General features: G+C 44.6%; 2 protein-coding genes across 3 annotated transcripts in view; both read right to left on the reverse strand.

The window, feature by feature from the left end:
• Nucleotides 1–2,362: 2,362 nt before the first annotated feature.
• Amhr2 (anti-Mullerian hormone receptor type 2) lies at nt 2,363–10,320 on the reverse strand (the record flags this gene model as incomplete). Its single annotated transcript, XM_048341804.1, has 10 exons — nt 2,363–2,830; nt 6,058–6,194; nt 6,353–6,500; nt 6,690–6,862; nt 7,506–7,620; nt 8,765–8,995; nt 9,112–9,224; nt 9,408–9,479; nt 9,752–9,943; nt 10,158–10,320. Coding segments are annotated over 10 exons (1,641 nt in total), but the record flags the coding sequence as incomplete, so codon positions are not given.
• Nucleotides 10,321–22,451: 12,131 nt separating this feature from the next.
• Sp1 (Sp1 transcription factor) overlaps nt 22,452–23,652 on the reverse strand; it is a 28,107-nt gene continuing 26,906 nt past the window's right edge. The window contains exon 6 of one of the 2 annotated variants that reach the window (XM_048363406.1): nt 22,452–23,286. In XM_048363406.1, the coding sequence (XP_048219363.1) occupies nt 22,973–23,286 (314 nt within the window). In that variant the 3' untranslated portion in view covers nt 22,452–22,972. The remainder of the gene's footprint in view (nt 23,287–23,652) is intronic. The other variant, XM_048363413.1, reaches the window with a different exon arrangement.

The following is a 23,652-nucleotide window of genomic DNA, read 5'->3' on the forward strand; positions in this document are numbered from 1 at the left end:
GTGGTGCTGGGGAATCGAACCTAGGGCCTCGTGTATCCGAGGCAGGCACTCTTGCCACTAGGCTACATCCCCAACCCCAAATATGTATATTTTTTAATGAGGAAAAAAAAGAGCTCTTTCCCTCTGACCTTATCCACTTATCCAAATAATTACTATGGTCTGGGAACAGTGCAACAATACTTAAAAGAAAAACATTTATCCTGGGGCAAAAAACACATCCTGGGAGAAAAAAAAAAAAACAACTCTTGGGAAAATGAGCTTTAGATCTGATGTTAATTATATACGAATCAAATGTTTCCTCTGGACAAATACACACACACACACACACACACACACACACGTAATGTTTGTAAAAAGCCAAAAACTTTAAAGAGGGACGCCTGTCTTCAAGAGTGCATCTGGTAAAATCTATCTTTCATAAAACCTATCCTTTGTTTACAAAGATGCTCAAACATCTATGTCACAATGACCCAAATTTAATTAGCAGTCCAACCTTGAAATTTCTAGGCCCAATTGATAAAAGAGTATAGCAGCGAGGATGACTAAATATACCAGGTGTCCAAATAAAAAGGAGCCCTTATCTTAAGGTAAATTTGAGCCAAACCCTCAATCTGCTTTTTCATATAAATACCCATGGTGTTAGAGCATTCATTTTACTTACTCTAGGGTATGCCACACCCATGCCTAAGTTGTGTACTATCCCATATTTTTTCTTTTTTTTTTTTTGGCCAGTTCTGGGGCTTGAACTCAGGGCCTGTACACTGTCCCTCCGCTTCTTTTGCTCAAGGCCAGCACTCTACCACTTGAGCCACAGCACCACTTCCTACAATTCTTTACTAATAAACTCTCTTGGTCTCTACCTCAATGTGGGCCAAAAATTCTTTTTTATGACAATAGCAAGAACATGGCTAGGTGCCAGTGGCTCATGACTGTAATTCTGTCTACTCAGGAGAATAAAATATGAAGGTCAGGGTCCAAAGCCAGCCAAAGGAGAAAAGTCCATGAGACTCATCTCCAATTAACTATGAAAAAACCAGAAGTGGGGCTGTGACTCAAGTGGCAAAGTGTGAACCTTGAGCAAAAAAGCTCAGGAACCACACCCAAGCCCTGATTTCAAGACCACACTACTTCAAGCCTCCTGATTAACTAAGATTACAGGTATAAGGCACCCAGTGCTTGATCCTAGGCTTTTCTTTTTATTTATTTTTTTGCCAATCCTGGGGCTTGAACTCTGGACCTGTGCTCTGTCCTTGAGCTTCTTTTGCTCAAGGCTAGAGAGCTCTACCACTTGAACCATGGAGCTTCTTTAGGCTTTTTCTGAGTAGTTTATTGGAGATAAGAGTCCCACAGGCTTTCCTGCCTGGGCTGGCTTTGAACCATGATCCTTAGATCTCAGCCTCCTGAGTAGACAGTATTACAGGCATGAGCCACAGGCACCTGGAAACTTTTCTTAATTTAACAATTAAGATCAACCATGAAGCCAGGCACCAGTGGCTCATGCCTGTAATCTTAGCTAATCAGGACACTGAGATCTGAGGATCAAGGTTCAAAGCTAGTTCCCACAGGAAAATCCATAAAATGTTGAACTCCAGTTAACCACCCAAAAGCTAGAAGTAGAGCATTAGCCTAGCCTTGAGCACAAACGCTCAGGGACCTTACCCAGACCCTGAGTTCAAGCCCCGGGATGGACCAATACAAAAAAAAAAGAGATGAAACTGGAGATGTGGGTCAAGTGGTAGAGCACCAGCTGTGATTATAAGAAAGGAGGCCCTTAGTTCAAGTCCTGGTACCAGCACAATAAAATAAAATAAATAAAAAGAAATACTGGCTGGGAATGTGGCTTAGTGGCAGAGTGCTTGCCTAGCATGCATGAAGCCCTGGATTCCATTCCTCAGTATTACATAAAACAAAAAAGGATATGGTACTGTGGCTCAAGTGGTAGAGTGTTAGCCTTGAGCAAAAGAAGCTCAAGAACAGTGCCCAGGCCCTGAGTTCAAGCCCCAAGACTGACAAAGAAGAAGAAGAGGATGAGGGGGAAGGGGAGGGGAAGAGAAGGGAGAGGGGAGAAAGACGGAGGAGGAGGAGGAGGAGGAGGAGGAGAAGGAGGAGGAGGAGGAGGAGGAGGAGGAGGAGGAGGAGGAGAAGGAGGAGGAGGAGGAGGAGGAGGAGGAGGAGGAGGAGGAGGAGGAGGAGGGAGGAGGAGGAGGAGGAGGAGGGAGGAGGAGGAGGAGGAGGAGGAGGAGGAGGAGGAGGAGGAGGAGGAGGAAAAAGGAAAGAAAGAAAAGAAGCAGAGAAAAGGGAGAGAGTAGCTCAGAGTCATAGGAATGGAAGAAGGCCTAGGACAAGGGTTTTATCCCCTTTCCTATGTATGCTTACCCTAATTCATTAGTCAAAACCATGGTGGACTGGATGCCCATAGTAAAACTTGAAGATTCAGAAAGTAGGAAAGACAGTGGAAGGAAGGCAGATCAGACAGGTATATGATCACCACATTTATGTTTGCATGTACAAAGATTCCATACAAACTCCTTGTTTACACATGAGAACTGGAACAGGCAGGCTGAGGATTTCTGGAGCTAGGTCCTTGCTGACAACCACAGTGGCAGGCACTCAGCGGAGGCCTATAAGGGAGAATGGCAGAAGCAGATGATGAGGAACAGTCTTCTGGACAGAGAGCTGGACAGCTGTGTGGACAGTCCTCTGAGAAGGAATGGAGCTCGTGAGGACGAGCCAAGGCTGCCAGACGCTGCTGTACACAGTCAGCAGTCAGACGTGCTTCAGGGTCTGCATCCCAACAGTCTTCCAGGAGCTCCCTCAGACCATTCGGGCCCTGGAAGGAATGACCAGGACAAAAGTTTGATACTGAGATCTTGAATGGACCCTAGGATTCAAAAGTAGCTCAAGTGCTCACTGCTTCCACTATTTTTCTTTCTGGGGTTTGAACTCATGGCCTGAGAACTGTCCCTTAGCTTTTTAGCTCAGAGTGGTATTCTACCATTTGAGCCACAGCTTCACTTCTGGCTTTTTCTGTTGGTAATTAGAGTCTCCTACTTTTCTGCTTAGGTTGGCTTTGAACTTTGATCCTAAGATTCCATCCTCCTGAGTACTAGGATTATAGGTGTAAGACACAGGTCCTGGCTTCTTTTTCTTTTTTCTTCTTCAGTGATGAAACTCTATCCCACAGCCTTGCATATTTTAAGCATTTGTTCTACCACCACTGAGGTACACACCTAACCCCTCCACTCCTGTTTTGTTTTCAGTACTCAATGTCCAATACTTCCTTGAGTCTCCCTCTCCAGCCCTTCACTGAAGTCTCAGAGGCCCTCAGAGGCTTGTTCCCTAAGAGACAGTCCACTCCCCCCACTACCCCCCTAGAATCTACATTTTCCTCTGAGTTGCTAATTCAGGCTGACAACATGCTAATGGAAAGTTGCTTTCCTTTTCCTCAGGCAACCCAGGTCTACAGTAGACAATGCCTGCCTTCTATTTTCTAAACCAATAGATTCTATTTGTACTACAGAAATTTCAGACAAGACAGCAGAAGATGGAGCGAGCCTCACATGTTTGTGCAACACTGAGCTTCCACTACTCTAATCCCTTATTTCACCATTCTAATCCTTAATTCCAGAGCCCCTGCTCTTATCCTTTATTTCTACATCTGACTTTATTGGGTCACAGAAGAAATATGGATATATGACTGAATGAGGGGGCTGGAATATGGCCTAGTGGCAAGAGTCCTTGCCTCATAAGACTGAATGAGGGAGCTGGAAATATGGCCTAGTGGTAGAGTGCTCACCTTGTATACATGAAGCCCTGGGTTCAATTCCTCAGCACCACATATATAGAAAAAGCCAGGGCTGGGGATATGGCCTAGTGGCAAGAGCGCTTGCCTCGGATACTTGAAACCCTGGGTTCGATTCCCCAGCACCACAAATACAGAAAATGGCCAGAAGTGGCACTGTGGCTCAAGTGGCAGAGTGCTAGCCTTGAGCAAGAAGAAGCCAGGGACAGTGCTCAGGCCCTGAGTTCAAGCCCAGGACTGGCAAAAAAAAAAAAAAAAAAGAAAAGAAAAAGCCAGAACTGGTGCTGTGGCTCAAGTGGTAGGGTGCTAGCCTTGAAAAAGAAGCCAGAGGCAGTGCTCAGGCCCTGAGTTCATGCCCCAAAACTGGCAAAAAACAAAACAAAGACTGAATGAGTATGAATTTTAGGGTCTAGAAGATGTTGTAACTTGGGGGACATAGTTCAAAGTAGTTGCAAAGTCAGAGGGCTTCCTGGATAAGACTGAGAAACAGGGCTAATTGATGACGGAGAGAAAACAAGGGCTGGGCAAGTCTCAGCAGGAAGGTATGAGTCTCAGGTACACAGAAGGGCTGTGTGAGATTTAGGGGAGAAAACATTGAACTCGATTGGCACCAGTGTTTACATCTATAATCCTAGACCCTCAGGAGGCTGAAATCTGAGGTGTGAAGCCAGGCTGTCCAGAAAAATCCAAGCAACTCTTATTTCCAATTAACCAGCTCAAAGCCAGAAACAGAGGTGTGGCTTAACACCAACCATGAGCAAAAAAGCTGCTCAAGAGTACAGACCCTTGGCCAGGCACCTATAATCCTAGCTACTCAGGAGGCTGCGATCTGAGGATTGTGGTTCAAAGCCAGCCCTGGAAGGAAAGTCTGTGAAACTCTGATCTCCAATTAACCACCAGAAAACCAGAAGTGGCACTGTGGCTCGAGTGGTAGAACACTAGCCTTGAGCTGAAGAGCTCAGGGATAGCACCAGGCCCAGAGTTCAAGTTCCATGATTGCCAAAAAATAAAAAAGAATATAGGTCATTGCCAAGCTCTGGTGGCTTACACCTGTAATCTTAGCCACTCAGGAAGCTGAGGATCTTGATTAAAAACCTACCCAGACAGGAAAGTCTGTGAGTTGTTGGGTTTTTTTTGCTTTTTTTTTTTTTTTTGTCGGTTGTGGGGCTTGAACTCAGGGCCTGGGTGCTGTCCCTGAGCCTTTTCATGCTCACTCCTAGCACTGCCAGGCACCTGTGGCTCACGCCTGTAATCCTAGCTACTCAGGAAGCTGAGATCTGAGAGATCTGAAGATTATGGTTCAAAGCCAGCCTGGGCAGAAAAGTCCCTGAGACTCTTCTATCTACAATTAAGTACCAGAAAACCAGGGCTGGGGATATGGCCTAGTGGCAAGAGTGCTTGCCTCGTATACATGAGGCCCTGGGTTCAATTCCTCAGCACCACATATACAGAAAATGGCCAGAAGTGGCGCTGTGGCTCAAGAGGTAGAGTGCTAGCCTTGAGCAAAAAAGAAGCCAGGGACAGTGCTCAGGCCTTGAGTTCACAGCCTAGGACTGGCCAAAAAAAAAAAAAAAAAAAAAAGTACCAGAAAACCAGAAGTAGAACTGTGCCTCAAGTGGTAGAGCACTAACTAGCCTTGAGCTGAAGAGCTCAAGGACAGTGCCCAAGCCCCAGAATTCAAGCCCTATGGCTGACAAAAAAAAAAAAAAAAAGGCTAGCAAATGCTAGTGCTCTACCACTTCAACCACAGCACCATTTCTGGTTTATGAGTAGTTAATTGGAGATAAGAGTCTCACAGGGATTTTTCTGCCCAGGCTGGCTTCAAACTTTAATCCTCAGATCTTAGTCTCCTGAGTAGCTAGTATTACAGGCGTAAGCTATTGGCACCTGGCCTGTGAGGAGACTCATCTCCAATTAATCACCAGAAAACTGGAAGTAGAGCTGTGGCTCAAAGTAATAAAGCACTAGCCTTGAGCAGAAAAGTTCAGGGACAGAGCCCTGGCCTTGAGTTCAAGTCCCATGGCTGACAAAAAATAAAAAGCTAAGGAACAGTGCCTAGGTCCTAAGTTCAAGCCCCAAACTGGCACAAAACAAAAGAATAAACTGAAGACCAATGTTATTTTCCAGCTACAGCTGAACATGAACCAGGAAATAATGGGAAATAGAGTAGAAAGACCTTGGCAGAGAAGTTCCTGAAATCCTTTCCCAGACCCCACTCACTAAGGTCCCCAGTCAGCCAGCCTGTGGCCTCTTACTGTGGCAAAGTAGTTCCAGGTGGGTGGAATGTAGGGGCGCCTCCTCTCCTCTACTGCCAAGGCCCAGAGTTCACAGGTTCCAGGGGTACTGCCCAGTTCTGCTTCATAGGCCAGTTGGAAGGGTGGTGGTATGCTGTCTAGGGAAAGTACAAGGACAGGGTATCAGCTTATCCTGAGGGTGGTTCCTATGTAGGAAAGTCAGGGTAGGAAGTCATAGTTTTCTGGAACTAGATGAGGTAGGTGGTGGGGGAACCTAGAATGGCAAGGGGAGTGTAGCAAGTATGAGGAACTTTACCAGGCCTCAAATCAGGGCAGCGGCTCAGAATCTCCCACAGAAGCAAAGCCAGAGAGTAAACATCTGCTTGTCGGAGGGCTGTACCCCAATCCTGTAGATCTAGAGTCTTGTCCAAGAGTTCTGGTGCCATATACCTCTGGGTGCCAGCCTGAAAAGCAAGGTGGGGAGGATCAAGAATGATCTCTGTGGCAATCTTCCCTGCAGCACTGGTCTATGCAACATTCCTCTTACTACAGACTCAGCAATATATTAAGTACTAGAGCATTGTTGTCAAAACAAAGGTTGCATCAGCATAATCAACAACAGCCAGAACCTCACCCTTACTCAGAATACTCACCTCCATGATGGCAGCTGGGCCTCGGGGCTGAGTAGGGACCCAGGCAGGAGGCTGAGTAAGGCCAGGGAGCACCAAAGCAAGGTCCAGGTCTCCAATGGCACATGAGGTATCTTCCCGAATAAGCACATTCTGACTGCTCAGATCTCGGTGAGCAATGGCTGGCTTATATTGGCCTGTAGGAAGGTACAATATTGGAGTACAGGGATCTAATGCTTACTTCTTCTTCTCCTTCTTCTTCTTTTAAGTGCCAATCCTGGGATTGAATTCAGGCCTGGGTGCTGTCCCTGAGCTTTAGTGCTCAAGGCTAGTGCTTTACCACTTGAGCCATAGGTCCACTTCCAGCTTTTGGTGGTTAATTGGAGATAAGAGTCTTAAGAACTTTTCTGCCTAGGCTGGCTTGGAAGCATGATCCTCAGTTCTCAGCCTGATGAGTGGCTAGGGTTACAGGTGTGAGCCACCAGCTCCCAGCTTTGCCTCCTTCTCCTCCTTCTCCTCCTTCTCCTCCTTCTCCTCCTCCTCTTTTTTTTTTTTGCCAGTCCTGGGGCTTGAACTCAGGGTCTGAGCACTGATCCTGGCTTCTTTTTGCTCAAGTCTACCACTCTACCACTTGAGCCACAGCAACACTTCCGGACGTTTCTGTGTATGTGGTATTCAGGAATCGATCCCAGGGCTTCATGCATGCTAGGCAAGCACTCTACCATTATGCCATATTCCCAGCCCTGCCTTCTTTTTTGACCCAATATTTCTTCTGCAAGGTAAAGAAGAATCAGACACTTGGCTATGTGTCTCCTGACTCCCTGGAAGCAGCCCACTTACCATTATGCCAGCGCTCTTCATGGAGAAATGCCAAGCCCTGAGCCAGGGACAGTGCCATCCGCAGGGAAGTTGCCCAGTCACTTGTATGCTGGGTCAAGTAGTGACACAAGGAGCCCTAGGGAGAAGCAGAGAGATGAGAAGGAAACAAAATTGGAGCTGATTGATCATCCTAGAGAGCACAAATGACTTGCAGACGTTTTTCCCACAACTTCCCAGCCTGATAGATCCAGGTTGAGACAAGAGGCAGGGGAGGAGTGAGAATACATTAGTCAAAGTGATGGAAAAAATGGTAACTCCAGCCAGGAGAGATGGCACACATCTTTAATCCTAGCACTCAGGAGGTTGAGGCAGAAGGATAGCAAGCTCCAGGCACAAAATACAGGCAGAAGTAATGGCAATAAATAAATGAATTAACACTTATTGTCCCAGCTAGTTGAGAGATTACAGCAGGAGGATCACTTGAACTCAGGAGTCCAGGGCTTAGCCTGGAGTTAAAGTGAGACCTCACCTCAAAAAAAAAAAAAAAAAAAAAAAAAGGCTGACATGTATTGTATAGTAAAAAAGAAAAATTAAGAAGACAAGGTATATTTCATTGGTAGAGAGCTTGCCTAGCATTCATGAGGCCCCTGGGTTTTCTCCCTAGCAGTACAGAAAAAAGAAAGTAAAAGAAGGGAGGGAAGGAAGGAGGGAGGGAAAGAGAGATGGGGGAGGGAAGAAAGAAGGAAGGAAGATAGGAAAGAAAGATAGAAAGACAGAAAGAAAGAAAGACAGAAAGAAAGAAAGAAAGAAAGAAAGAAAGAAAGAAAGAAAGAGAAGAAAGAGCAGGGTGCTGATGGCTCCTATAATCTTAGCTACCCAGGAGGTTGAGATCAGAGGATCATGGTTTGAAGCTAGCCTAGGCAAGGAAAGTCCATGAGACTCTTATCTCCAATTAACCACCAAAAAGCTGAAAGTGGAGGAATGGCTCAAGTGCTAAAGCACTAGCCTTAAGCAAACAGAGCTCAAAGACTGTGCCCAGGCCCTGAGTTCAAGCCCCAGGACTTACACACACACACACACACACACACACACACACACACACACACACACTGAAAATCTAGAACTGAAGGTGTGGCAAGTGGTAGAATACCAGCTAGCAGCAGAAAAATCAAAAGCAGAAGAATAACTGTGGGTAAGGCCCCACTAGCATGCAGTACTCCCACCTCTGTCACCCACACAAGCATAGTATACATTTACATACATACATTCCTTGGTCCTACCTTGGGGTACAGTTCTAGTACCAGCAGTGGCCCAGAAGACAGTGGGCCAGGGCCTCCCCGGCCAGCAGTGATAAAGCGTACAATGTGGTCGTGTCGGAGACCTGGTAGCTCGTACACTGCTTTCTCAGCTTGGAACTGGGCCACAGCCCTTGGGGGGAAGGCCTTGATGGCTACCAGCTCACCTTGGAGCCTCCCGGTCCACACCACTGCGTGACCTCCTTCCTGGATTACCTGGTAGAGACACTGTGCTGGGTGCCAGTCTCTAAGCACACCAAGGCCAGGCTTCCTCCTCAGCAGAACCTTCAGGAATGCCCCCAGGATCCCTCCCTTCTTCCCTCCCTGGGCACCTGAGAAAAGCACAGCCCTGGCAGCTCCGGCAACTCCTCATTCCAGCCTCTGTCTGAATCTGGCTCTGGCACTGACCTCCCGTGCACTCTGCAGGCCTTTCGCTGTAGCAGCGCTGGGGCAAAGAAGAACCCAAGGGTCAGGGTGCCCAGGCATGGGGACAGGGCAGGGGGCTCTGTGGGAAGAGAGCTTTGAACAAAGTAAAGTGAGGCTATAGAGTTCCTAGGACCATGTCAGGGGTGCCTGGAGAAGGGTCAGAGCTCTGGGTCTTGATGGAGGGAGGGATGGAGTTTAGTACCCAGAATAATGCTGCCCAGTATCAGCATGAGGAACAGTGCCAGCAGCACCAGTGCCATCCAAATGGACTCACCTAGACATCAATGAAAAAAAAAATAGCAACAGGTGAGCCTTGCCCAAAATTGCTCTCTGAACCTCTCCCCTCCACAGAGTTTGCTTTTCAACCCACCCCCATCTTGGTCACAAGCCCCCTTATCTCCTGGTCATCAGGGAAACCAGCTTCCCAAGGCCAGGCAGAGGAAAGCTTGAGGTGGGGGCGGGGTGAGAACTGGCCCCAGTTCTACCTCTTCACTTAACCTGGGTCCAAACACCCACTAGACTCCAACATCCCCAGAGGGTAGCTACCTGGTGCAGCCTGGGGACCCTCAGGGCCAGGAGCCCCCAGGCTCTCTGGAGGAGGCAGATGAGTGTAATTGGCATTGCAGAAGTCAGTGCCACAGGAGCAAGTGAAGATAGTGGAACCAGAGCTGGACTGGGCTCTGGGGCTGGGGTTACAATGGAGGGATGCACATCCTGACTCCTCACTATCTTGGCATCCTGATGAGATTAGGGGAAAAGGAGAAAAGAGGAAAGCAGAGGTAAGACAACAATGGAGTTTGAGGACAGAGAGGATAACTTTATTCTTTATCAAAGGCATCATATATTTTTTTCCACAAATTTCATTTCTTCCCTTACCCCTTCCAACCACCCACACCCTAGGATGTGTCTGTGTCCCACCTTAGGGATATCTGCCATCTACTTTTCCATTCACCTTGCATCTCCACCTGTGCCTGGCCTTGGGTCAGGTTCCAGATTCCAAAGCAGCAGTGGCTATAGAGGCAGCGGATGCCCCTGGGGGGCCCTGGTCCTTCATCTAGCAGCTCCCCCAGCATTTTTGTGCTTCCTTGAACTCCAGGGGCTTCAAAGAACACACAGGTCCGTCTGTTTTGGGGTGCTGAGGCCAAGGATGGAGGGAGGGAAGGTTTCAAAAACAAAGTTAATGCAGAGGCAAAACGGTAGCCAAGTGGATACGCAAAACATGCTTTTCATATCCTTGGGTCAGTAGAGCAGAGCCAAGAAGAAAACCAGGGGGCTGGGAATATGGCCTAGTGACAACAGTGCTTGCCTCCTATACATGAAGCCCTGGGTTCGATTCCTCAGCACTACATATATAGAAAATGGCCAGAAGTGGTGCTGTGGCTCAAGGGGCAGAGCACTAGCCTTGAACAAAAAGAAGCCAGGGACAGTGCTCAGGCCTTGAGTTCATGGCCCAGGACTAGCCAAAAAGATAAAAAGAAAAAGAAGAAAACCAGGTGAACAGAGGTGTAGGTTGTGGCACCCACCATAGAGACACATAGCTCTGCCCTTCAACCTCACTCTCACCCAGCCCACTCATCTCGCTTCCAAAGCACTTTTCCTTCATCGGGTGAGCGGAAAGGCCCTGCCCCTCTCTGTGGATACATACCTTGTGCAGCTGCAGGCAGCAAGGCCCAAAACCCCAGTGTTCCCAGCATCCTGCTGAAGGGTGGCAGCAAAAGAAGGGCAGCATAAGCCTGCTCAGCTGCCCCTACCAACGCTTCTTACAGATAACAGGGCACTGTGGGGCTTCTAAGCCCTCAGTCCCCAACTCCAGCTCCGCCCCTTCTGTCCTATTCCTGTGTCTGTGGGGGAGAAGTCTGCTGTGGGGGAGAGAGTGGGTGTGAGGAAAACAGGGAAAGAAAGGGCGGAGCAGAGAACCAAGTTCATATCCTCCTCTCTTCAGTCACCTCCTCTTTTCTCCGGGCAGAGGGGGCCTTGGAGGTTCATCTGAGAATCCTGTGATACTTCATTTCAAAACTGTCCTCTGCTGCCCTTGGAAGAAGGTGCTGGATCATGTCAGCCTTTCTCAGGCTGTGAACTCAAAGTGAGCTTATGCTTAGACACATTCAGCTGTACCAAGCATCCTTGCTGGGCAGGGATACTAAGGCTCAAATCTGTACCTGGCTGGGCAGGGGAAGATTTCATATCACTTAGTAGAATTGACTTTATTTTCCAAACTCAAAAATCAGAAAGTGGCTGGGCAATGGTGGCTCATGCCTGTAATCCTACTTACTCAGGAGGCTGAGATCTGAGGATCACAGTGTCAAGCAGCCTGTACAGAAAAGTCTGTGAGACTCTTATCTTCAACCAAGCACCAAAAAAGCCAGACGTGGAGATGTGGCTCAAGTGATGATCAAGCATTAGCCTTGAACAAAAAAGCTCAGAGGCTTCTCAGGCTCTGAGTTCAAGTGTCAAGACAGGCACCAAAAAAACAAAAACAAAAAACAGCCACACACTGATGGCTCATGACTATTATAATCCTAGCTATTCAGGAGGCTGAGATCTGAGGATCTCAGTTCAAAGCCAGCCCAGGCAGGAAAGACTGTGAGACATTTTATCGCCAATTAATTTATCTCCAGAAAACTGGAAGTGGAACTGTGGCTCAAAGTGGTAGAGCACTAGACTGGAGCTGAAGAGCTCAGGGACAGTGCCCAGGCCCCAAGTTCAAGCCCCAAGACCAAAAAATAAATAAAATTAAACCTACCTTAAAAAAAACCCTAAAAAACCAAAACAGCTCAGTGATAGAAAACTTGCTGAATACGTGCCTAATTCCTGAGTTCTCCAGCTCTAGCACCACAAATGAACAAAACAACAATCACATTGATGACACATGCACATACCCCAAATCATTATTAAGGATATAACTTTTTATTTAGCACCCACTATGTGATAGAGCACAGCCAAAACTATGAACTTTACAAAAAACCACTTAATTTCCCCATTGAGATGTTCATTTTACTGTTGATATTACTATCTCCACTTTATAGGTAAGAAAATTCAACTTGGGTAAATTACCCAAGATCACCATGCTAGGAATTAGAACAGCTGGTTCCAGAACCTAGGCAAGTCTGACTCCAAATCCCAGGCTCTGATCTATAGATCACTCAACGCTGCCTGAAAAAATGTAAAATTAAACAATGAAAACAAACACCTCCACTGAACATTTAAATATCTGAACTTGGATTGTTGAGAAAATCTGCAGCATTATTTGCCAGCAGGTCATGTACAGTTCAAATTGTCACCACCAGAGGTCGGCAGACATAGGAGAAACTTCATTTGTAGCAAGAGGGCCCAAAAGGCCCAGTATGTGTCCAGTATGTGTTAAGGTGCAAGACCATAAAATATGAAAAGAAGATATAGAGTGTGTACAGAGGGCATGGAGATAGAAAAATGTCTATGGGTTGTGTTGCAATAGAAATGGAAGCCCAACTCCTTTAGACTCTTCAGGAATAAAAAAAAGAAAAAACCAGTTATAGGCAATCATTTCCACACCTGTGAGCAACTCAAAGAAGTAAGATTCTATTCAGGTGTTAGTGGTTCATGCCTGTAATTCTAGCTACTCAGGAAGCTAAGATCTGAGGATAACAGTTCGAAGCTAGCCCGGGCAGGAAAGTCCCTGATACTCTTATGTCCGATTAATCATTAGAAAACCAGAAGTGGGGCTGTGGCTCAAAATGGTGAATCACCAGCCTTAATGGCACCCAGCCTAAGTTCAAGCCCCACACAGACACACACACACAAAAAAAAGGCAGAGGGGAATGGTTCCCAGTTTTCCTAGCCTTTTTGTCCCCCCCTAGAAAGGATGTCTCAGAACTCAATCTGGCTTAGACCAAGAATGAGGATCTCAGTACTGACTTTGGAACTGGGGCCTTTCTCCTGGAGAAGCCTACATGAAAAGAGGTGAGAGCAAAAGCAAGAATGTTGTGCTTAGTTCCACATACCTTCCTTCACTCCCAGATCAGATAAGTTGTGGGAGGGAAGCAGTTAAAGATCAAAAAGCTTCTTTTGTCTGGAATGTCTCAAGAGACTGGCTCCTGCAGATTGGAAACAGGGGTAAGGATAAGGCAAAAAGGCTGTCTCCTCAGCAAAACCCTTTGGTAATTACTAAGACAGAAACAATCCAGCCAGGTTGATGAATTGCTCTAGACAGGTTTAGAATTGTCACTTGTTCTAGATAGGTTTAGAACAGAGATGCTGATAGAAAGGATAATACCCTGAGTGTTGAAAGATAAGGAAGGTCCTGAAGAAGGGCTATATAGCAAAGGAGTAAAAGCTACCTGGATTCCACATATACAATGACTTTCAGCAGGATCCCCTGATTCTAGTCAGCAGTGGCTCAGTAATTTATTTATTAGGTCCTGTAATTCTAGTTACTCAGGAGACTGAGGTCTGAGAGCCGCGGTTTGAAGTGAGCCCAGGCAGAAAAATTAGAGACTCAAATCTCTAGTTAATCAGCAAAAAGCCAGAAGTGGGCTTAAACTGTCCAAAAAGGAAATATACTCTTAGCCACGTCCCAGTGGCTCATGCCTATAATCCTAACTACACAGGAGGCTGAGATCTGAGGATCACAGTTTGAAGATAGCCAGGGCAAAAAAGTCCCAGTAAGACTGTTATCTCTCACCCAAAAACCAGAAGTGGTGCTGTGGCTCAAGTGGTAGGATGCTAGCATGGAGCACAAAGAGGCTCAGAGACAACACCTAGACCTGTGTTCAAGCCCCACAACCAGCCAAATTTTTATTTTTATTTTTTATTTTTTTTGGCCAGTCCTGGGCCTTGGACTCACGGCCTGAGCACTGTCCCTGGCTTCCTTTTGTTCAAGGCTAGCACTCTGCCACTTGAGCTACAGCGCCACTTCTGGAAGTTTTCTGTATATGTGGTGCTGGGGAATTGAACCCAGGGCCTCATGCATACGAGGCAAGCTCTCTTGCCACTAGGCCATATCCCCAGCCCCCTAGCCAAATTTTTATTTATTTTTTTTTATTAATTGAACATAAATTTTTTACAAGGTGTTGTGCAAAGAGGGTGCAGTTACATAGTAGGGCAGTGTGTACATTTCTTGTGATATCTTACGACCTGTTTTTCTATCCCTTGTCTAGGTCAGGTAGACATATATGCAATATACAATGTATCAAGAACATATACAGTATTCACAGACTTGGTCTCTACTGTCTCTCCGTCTCCCTTTGTTCCCAGCCAAATTTTTTTTTTTTTTTTTTTTTTTGCCAGTCCTGGGCCTTGGACTCAGGGCCTGAGCACTGTCCCTGGCTTCTTCCCGCTCAAGGCGAGCACTCTGCCGCTTGAGCCACAGCACCGCTTCTGGCGGTTTTCTGTATATGTGGTGCTGGGGAATCGAACCTAGGGCCTCGTGTATCCGAGGCAGGCACTCTTGCCACTAGGCCATATCCCCAGCCCCCCCAGCCAAATTTTTAAAAAAGAAAAAAACAAAACAGAGAGAGAGAGAGAGAGAGAGAGAGAGAGAGAGAGAGAGAGAGAGAAAGGAAGGACGGAAGGAAGGAAGAAAGGAAGGAAGGGAGGGAGGGAGGGAGGGAGGGAGGGAGAGAGAGAGAGAGAAAGAAAGAAAGAAAGAGAGAGAGAAAGGAAGAAAGAAAAAGAAAGAACTGAGAATGTGGCTTAGTGGTAGAGTGCCTGCCTAGCATGCATGAAGCCCTGGGTTCATTTCTGCAGTACCACATAAACAGAAAAAGCCAGAAGTGGCTTTGTGGCTCAAGCACTAGAAGCTCAAGAACAGCTCAGGGCCTGAGTTCAAGCCCTAGGACTGGCAAAACAAAACAAAAAGGCCAAGAAATATACTCTTTACCTGATTTATGTAACTGTGACCCATTTGTATATAACAATAAACGATTTTTAAATCAGAAGTATGGCTGTGGCTCAAGTGGTAGAGCTCCAGCCTTGAACAAAAAAGCTAAGAAACATTGCCTAGGCTCTGAATTCAAGCCCCAGGACCAGCATACACAAATAGCTGTAGATACTACCCTCTCTACGGAGTGAAGCTTATTTCCCACTAATCTCACTGATAACTAGATTTACTGATTCACTTTCAGTGAGAAAAACTATAACTTTCGAGTAAATACTGGAAAATACTAACTTAACCAAATGATTTTCACTGAATGATAGTATATGAGATAAAGGATACTTCACCTCCATGGTATTCTCTCAAAAATTACCAACTGCGGGCACTGGTGGCTCATACCTATAATCTTAGCTGCTCAAATCTGAGGATTGCTGTTCAAAGCCAGCGTGAGCAGGAAAGTCCATGAGCTCACCTCCAATTAACCACCAGAAAATCCGAAGTGGCACTGTAGCACATAGTGTAAGTAAGAGCACTAGCCTTGAGTGAAAAAGCTCAGGGACAGCACCCTAGCCCTGAGTTCAACCAACCAACCAACCAACCAAAAAGAAAAAAGAAATCACATAAACTTGGCTTAATAATGAGCAAAGCACTAGAAAACTTCAGATTGTAAAATGGGCACTGGTGGCTCTTGCCTGTAATCCTAGCTACTTAGGAGGCTGAGATCTGAGATCATGGTTCAAAGCCAGCCCAGGCAGGAAAGTCTGTGAGATTCTTACCTCCAATTAACCACCAGAAAACCAGAAGTGGGGTTGTGACAGAGCACTAGCCTTGAGCTGAAGAGCTCTGGGACAGTACCCAGGCCCAAAGTTCAAGCCCCAATACCAACAACAACAAAAAAGATGAAGAGAAAACTTCAGATTGTGGTTCTTCAGGCTATCTGGCAAATATCCCCAAAGACCATTGATGCCCCCCCGCCCCCCAAAAAAGATGAGTAAATGCAGTATGGTATTCTAGAATGGATCCTGGAACAGAAAGATGACATCAATTAGAAAGTGGTAAAATCCAGAGTCTGGAGATTAGCTAATAAAATGTAACAATATCAGCTTCTTGCTTTTGACAATGAATGTACTGCAGTAATATGCTAAGGATGGGAAAAACTGGGTAGGGGTTAGATTAAAAAAACAACAATGGGGGCTGGGAATATGGCCTAGTGGTAGAGTGCTTGCCTTATATACATGAAGCCGTGGGTTCGAATCCTCAGCACCACATATATAGAAAAGGCCAGAAGTAGGGCTGGGAATATGGCCTAGTGGTAGAGTGCTTGCCTCATATACATGAAGCCCTGGGTTTGACTCCCCAGCACCACATATATAGAAAATGGCCAGAAGTGGCGCTGTGGCTCAAGTGGCAGAGTGATAACTTTGAGCAAAAAGAAGCCAGGGATAGTGCTCAGGCCATGAGTCCAGCCCAGGATGGGCAAAAAAGAAAAGGCCAGTAGTGGCACTGTGGCTCAACTGAGTGACAAGAGTGCTAGCCTTGAGCAAAAAGAAGGCAGGGACAGTTCTCAGGCCCCCAGTTCAAGCCTCAGGACTTAAAAAAAAAGGGCTGGGAATGTGGCTTACTAGTAGTAGAGTGCTTTCCTACCATGCATGAAGCCCTGGGTTCAACTCCTCAGTACTACATAAACAGAAAAAGCTAGTTCAAGCCCCAGGACTGGCAAAAAAAAAAAAAAGAAAAAAAACCAAAACCCTCTTTATACTGTCTTTGCAGATTTAAAATTGTCATCTTCCCAAAAAGGAAAAAGTTATTTCACAACTAAAGCTTATTTTAAAATGTTGAAGCTGGGCACTGGTGGCTCACACCTGTAATCCTAGCTACTCAGGAGGCTGAGATCTGAGTATTGTAGTTCAAAGCCAGCCCAAACAGGAAAAGTCCCTTGAGACTCATCTCTAATTAACCACCAGAAAACCAGAAGTGGCACTGTGGCTCAGTGGTAGATTGCTTTGTGCAAAAAAGCTCAGGAACAGCACCCAGGTCCTGACTTCAAGCCCAACAAGAAAAATGTTGACTAGGGACAGACAGGTATAAACCTGTAATCCCAGCACTCAGGATAAGGAGGCAGGACTGTGTTCAAAGCTAGCCTGGGCTACACAGTTAAAACACTGACTCCTACGTAGCTTAGCACAGGCCATGAGTTCAAACCCTAATATTGCTTCCCTGCAAAAAATCCAAAAAAGTTAGAACCATTTAGAGGGAGAGAGATAAAATAAAAATAATAAAGGGGATGAATGTGCTGGTGAACGTACACTAAATGCATATATGGAAATGTTGCAGTGAACCCTTTCGTAAAAATGTATACAAAATAAATGTTTTCTAGGGAAAAAAATGGCACTGCCTCCTAAAAGAATAAAGGAAATGGTTGGGGTTCCCTCTATTCCTCAGCCTTTTTTGTTGGGAGTGTTGCAGAATGAAATTCAGAGCCTTATACATGATAGGCAAGTGGTTCTATCATTGAGCTACACCCGGCCCTTAGTCCTTCACATTTCTATAATCCTGACACACTGGTCTGATCATGAAATTTTACTGGGCCTAGAGTGTAGGCTAATTATACTGCTTAACATATGAATGTAAATTTTTGTAGGGTTCAGTATATGAAGTTATAATCAATCATACGCACCCCTTTCCCAACCCTCTCAATACACCAGAGACGGCATTTTATTAAAAAAAAACTTTTTAATTGGTTTACAAAGGAGCTACAGACTACATTGAAACTAATCTTTGTACAAAGGCAAAAAAGAGAGAGAGAGAGAGAGAGAGAGAAAAGAGCCCCCAAATACCCAGAGACAAAAGGAAGGAGACAAGAAAGGAAGATACAAAAGGAGCAGGAATAAACTGAAAGACAAGAGATTAGCAACACACACACACACACACACACGCACGCACGCACGCACGCACGCACGCACGCGTGGAGGGGAAAAAGAGGAAGATGAGATAGCATCTAAATAGTATTTACCCATACGGCCCTGGTGATAACTGGTTTGGAATCAACAAGCACAGTATGAGATTATTAGGCTTAAAGGCAACAGTGGTATGGAGACTGGTTACTGCCAGTGTTAAGAAAGACTTGTTCTAGGCACCAGAGATTGGAGCATTACTCCTGAGTCCAATGAGGACGACGGACTGGGGCAGGGGGAGCAAGGCCCTGGAGCAGCTGCCATTGATATGTGTCCTCAGGTCCAGCTCAGCTTATTTTTCCCAGTCTTTAGGTTCTAGACTCTAGATAAGGGTTATGGGATGTCACTGGGAGAAAAAGGATGACCAGAAATATGAAGAGCTGCTCTTGTCCACATTGTTCAAGAGGAGTTACTAGAATAGCTGAGTAGATAGGGTCCCTGCCCCTGTAGAGAAGGCACAGTTGTGATTCCTGAAGGCAATATCCTCTGATACCCAGAGGATATAAAATTCTAATTACTTACAAACCCAGCCTAATCCTATTTGTTGGGCTCTTTTTTGGATACTGCACTGGGACTTAAGGAAGTTGAAGAACAATCACTGTCCTACTCCCTTAACCAAGACAAGGACGAAGGTTGGGCTAATTGATGAGGAAGGGGCAAATAGGAAGAAAATATATATCATTCCTCTCTTATGTTGTGGGGAAATCTCTTTGGGCTTAGGAAAGTCAGAGTGGAAAAGAAGTTAAGGAAGGAATGAAGCCAAGGACTCCTCTTCTTTTTCTTTTCCAATCTTCAGTCTAAGGCAAGTGAGCCAAGTCTGGAAGAGGGAGTAGGAATTTAAGCTTAAGGCTGTTTAATGTCTTCTTGGGGGATGGCATTTAAGGAAGCAGACAAAGAAAAGAAACAGGTCAGCCTCAAAGCTGGACTCTCATCCTCCTAGAAGAGGTCTGTACCCCCGGAAAAGAGCCAAGAGAGGCACCAAAGAGAACGGTCTCCCAAACTAAAGTAATAACCTGCCCATATTTTATCAGCAGTTTTCAAAAGCAATGTTTTCCGGGGTTGGAGAAGTGCCATATCCTCCTCTTTCCCAAAGCTACTGCTACCACCTTTCATCCTTGTACAAGTTACTGGCTCTCTTCTAAGGGAAGATTAAACTATGAGATTTCACATTTCTCCTCCCAACCTGAGGCTACCCAGCTTTTGTCTAGAGGGAAAGAGAGCTAGGCAAAGGGGCCCCGTACTCTGAGGCAGCTAATTGTCCCCATTTCCTTGGTACTTGATCTACAAAAGATCTTCTGATCTGATCCCAAGGTCCAAAGCATCAGGGTACTTACAATTGAATGAAAACTTTAATCATGTAGCACCAGAAATCCCACAAAGCATAACAGGGGCCTGATTAGCACCCCCAAAAAGAACCCCTTAAAAAGTATATACATTTATTGCGTCCTAGCAAAGATCTGCAGCTTCCAGTATTCATACAATGTGAAGGTATTAACAATACAAAATATATTCTGAAAGTCAAACACCTACAGTCATAGTGCTTTCTCAGATTTGTTAAAAAAATACAATGCTTAGTTCCCTATGTGGGAATATACAAAAGCAAAAAAATATATATATGTATATAGAAGAAATAAATCAGCCATAGTAATTTACAGCTTTTGTCTCTAACCCTCCACAATCATAATCTTCACCCTATACTTCAGTCTATACTTTTTGGGATCAAAAGTTCTATTTATTCTAAAACCAGGCTAAGAAATATCCATCAAATTGCATTCTGTATAGCACCCACAGATTGCCAGCTAGGAGGTCCCTGAAAGGAAGATGGTGTGGGTTGTTATTTCTCTGGGTAAAAAGTGCGATAGTCAAATAATATGCAAGTGAATGTGAATGGGAAACCTGAAAGGACAAGGGAATGAAGAATATTACTATGTCTCTGATTATTCCCCACCCTGTAATGTTTGGTCATTTAAACACTCATGAAAAAATTTCAGTCAATATGCCTGTCAGATACATTAATTTCAGGGAAATTAAGTTCAGAGAAAGGAGATTTTCAGCAATGAGTCAAGGAATGTCACTGATTAAGTCCCTATGGAAAAGACTGAAGGGCCCACTACTGCTGGAAGACAGAAGCAGAAGCTGCTTCCATTTTAGGGGCCAGGGGGCTGGGGATATGGCCTAGTGGCAAGAGCTTGCCTCCCATTTTAGGGGCCAAACAAGATATTGCATCTGGAGCATCCTTGCTGAAAAGGAAATAAGTGAAAATAAGGTCTAAACTCACTTATGATGTTAATGAAGAGGGTGTTGAGGGTAAATCAGCAGCTTTTCACCCAAGAGAGAAGCACCACCAAATAATTATCTAAAAAGCTTGTAGCCCTCAGCTTTATCTACCTAAACATCTAATAATTTCATAATGGAAAAGATTCTATTCTTTGAAATACACTTGCAAAATACTGAACACTCCAGTGAGTTATCCAGCCCCCTTTTCCAAAAGATGCTGAAGTACATGATTACAGACATAAAACAAGAGTCTGAGTTCTGCCATTCAGTTAGAAGAAAGGCTTTGAGTGGGAATAAAGGGTGTGATGGTGGCCGGGTATAGATGACATTTACTTCAGTATTAATAATGTTATCTGGGGAAAGTTACTTACAAAAGTTTCCAAGCATTGATAACAGAATTAAATCTACAGAAAAAGGATCAAATGGAATAAACTATTGTTTATAGTACTAACAGCTATTATATTTCAGGTTAACAATACAAATTTACCCAAATCTAATTTAGATGGATTTTATAAAAATGTATAGTAGAATCACAGCATTATCTATTTGTAATCAAGATAAAAAAGACATAAGAGTAAGGACTCTGCTATAGATCTGGTTGTTGGCTTCATGTTCAAGCACAAAAATAGTTTCTTCTTTAGAAAGTGCAATAGAATATCCCCCTACTCATAATTGTAACTGACTTAGGATAAGCAGAGAAATGACCTCAATAATATACCCAAGTTTTTAAAAGATACGTTTCTAGGTAATGGGCCTGAAAGGCATTTTGATCTGAATTTGATTTATTTTCCAACAATTTCAAATATAATTTCTCATCTGTATGTAGATATATACAGGTACGAACATACATTCACACACACATTCATACACAAATACTTCACTTTCTCTATCAGATCAGGGTAATTTTTTTTATTGCAGGTCTCTTAATATGGACTAACAGAAAACCTATCCCCAACCTAGATTACACACATACACACAGCCATTTCCATACTTCCTCACAGTGAAAAGCTCTCTGACAAGATACCACAAGGTCAAGAGAGACAATGCTTTAATGGCTGGTCCTTGAGGACAATTCTGGTTGAGTTTAATTCTCAGTGCCAAATACACTGAATTCCCTGCCGCTATAATTTCTAGGTCAGTATCTTCTGGAATCAGGCCATGGGGAAAAAAAGCAGGATGATTTTTCCTAATCTTTCTGATAAACCAGTGGTAAGACAAGATTTTTCGTTGTTGTTCTGGGCTATCAATCCCATGATCCTGTGCTTCCTTTTCCTTTAGGATCTATCCGAGTATGTAAGAGGAAGAGTTAAGGGGTGAAAAATCAGAACCACTGTCTTGCCACTGGCATATGCCCTCAAGTTCTTCAGAATGAAAACCCAGACCAAACTTACTGGCTGAAACTCCTAAACATACTGGGAAAGAAACTATCAGAGATGTTCAAAAGAGGGAGTATACCTTCTTTCAAAATGTGAACTCAGAAGCCCATATGTCAATGCTTAGTTTCCTTGGAAAACAATGGTACTAAAGTCCAAACGTTCTAATTCCAAACCCAACCCAACTATTACGTGTCACTTCCTCTTCTGAACACATCTCTTCCCTTGCTGAAAGTCTTTGCCTATTACATGACCTTTTTCTTTGATAGTTTATACAAACTAATCTCAGGCTATTTCCTTCAAACAGACTTTTATGCAATTCCACAGAAAAACTTCTGATTCCTGATGCTTAGAGCAGTTAATGAAGGGAGATTTTTTTTTTTTTTTGACTCTCCAGCACAAAGGTGCCTGCGTCAGTAGTAATTTGAACAGTCCTTTCACAGCTACCTCAAGCATCATACTGGGCTTCAGGGCTTCAAGATTTCTGCTACTGAGGCTAAGGCCTTAAAAGATTGACAGAAGTGCCTAGTCCAGAGATCACTATCAAAACCAAAACACAAAGTGATCAGGTGAGAGAAGGGGAGACAGAAGGGGTTGAGTCAGGAAAGGAAGTGCAAGAAGCTGATCCCCAAATAAAAAGACAAAATTAAGAAAGAAAACACATTATGTATGTATATATAAACTAAAAGCAGAGCATATGAATGCTCGTTCTGGTGGAAAGCCAAGACAACATCTACAGAAAAGCTTGATGTGTCACAACAAGGCTCAGCCATAGGGAAATAAGGATATATATAAAATGACCAAGGTATTTTGGTCACAAAATGGTCTCCTTCCTCCTCCCAGCCAACCCCTGTGAATGCATTTCTATATATCTTTATATATTTATATATATATAATATAGAATCTGTTTTTGTTAAAAAGTATTTCAGTGATCATATATATTTATCAAGGCATGATGGCTTTAGGAAAGGGGGGGAATCCATCATGAGAGAGCTGAGAAGGGGAAACGCAGGAAGGGGAGGCTGGGGTAAGAAGTATAAGAAGAAACTGGGATCAAACAAATGCTCATCAAAGGGTGGCACCAACAGAATTTTCAGTAATGTTTCCCACTTTCAAGGAGGCACTGATGATTTATGTGGGTACTAGGACCCCCATCTCTTCTCTTGTATCCCTTCCCCAATTCTTCCCATCATGCATTTTAATGCCTCATGGCTCTCTCTCCCACATGTCTTTTGGACCCATGCTATCTTGCATCCAGGGATTGATGGGTATTGGCCCATGTGTCCCTGGCCCCGGATGCGGATGTCTAATCTCAGAATCCATTGCCACTGATATTAATAGACTGCAGATCCGCCACCTGCATAACGTTGATACCACTGTTGGCAAGTCGGGCAATACCCTCTGGACAGATGGCCTCCATGGCTACCATATTGGTGGCAATAAGGGCTGAAGGAGTGGCAGTGCCACTGCCTTCTGAGCCTGCCCCACTGTCCAGGGGCAAAGTGCCCACACTCAGGGCTACACCTGGGCCTCCCTTCTTATTCTGATGAGTCTTGATATGCTTTGACAGGTGATCACTCCTCATGAAGCGCTTAGGACACTCAGGACAGGCGAATTTCTTCTCACCTAAATAAAGGAAGAGAAAAATGTTAAGAAGCTGACATGTAAGGAACTGGTAATACCTAGACCAATTCATCACCTTCAAACTACAACTATGTAGAACGTAAGGCCAGTCTTAGATGGTGGTAAACAAGAGCATTGGGGATGGGGTGTGGCTCAGCTGACAGAGTGCCAGCCAACAAGTAAAGCATCAGACACCAAGTTTGAGTCCCAGTCTCAAGACAAAAAAAAAAAGATCAAAAGCATATGGCAATTATCTTTACCCTTTTGGGGAGAAGAAAAACAGATAAAGGATAACAAGTATTCAGTAGCAAAGACAGAAATTAGCAAGCAGAGAAGCAAAGACTAAGAACAACAATTAGACCAGTATCT

The sequence above is a fragment of the Perognathus longimembris genome, chromosome 1 (genome assembly GCF_023159225.1).
Source record: "Perognathus longimembris pacificus isolate PPM17 chromosome 1, ASM2315922v1, whole genome shotgun sequence".
NCBI classification, from domain to species: domain Eukaryota; kingdom Metazoa; phylum Chordata; class Mammalia; order Rodentia; family Heteromyidae; genus Perognathus; species Perognathus longimembris.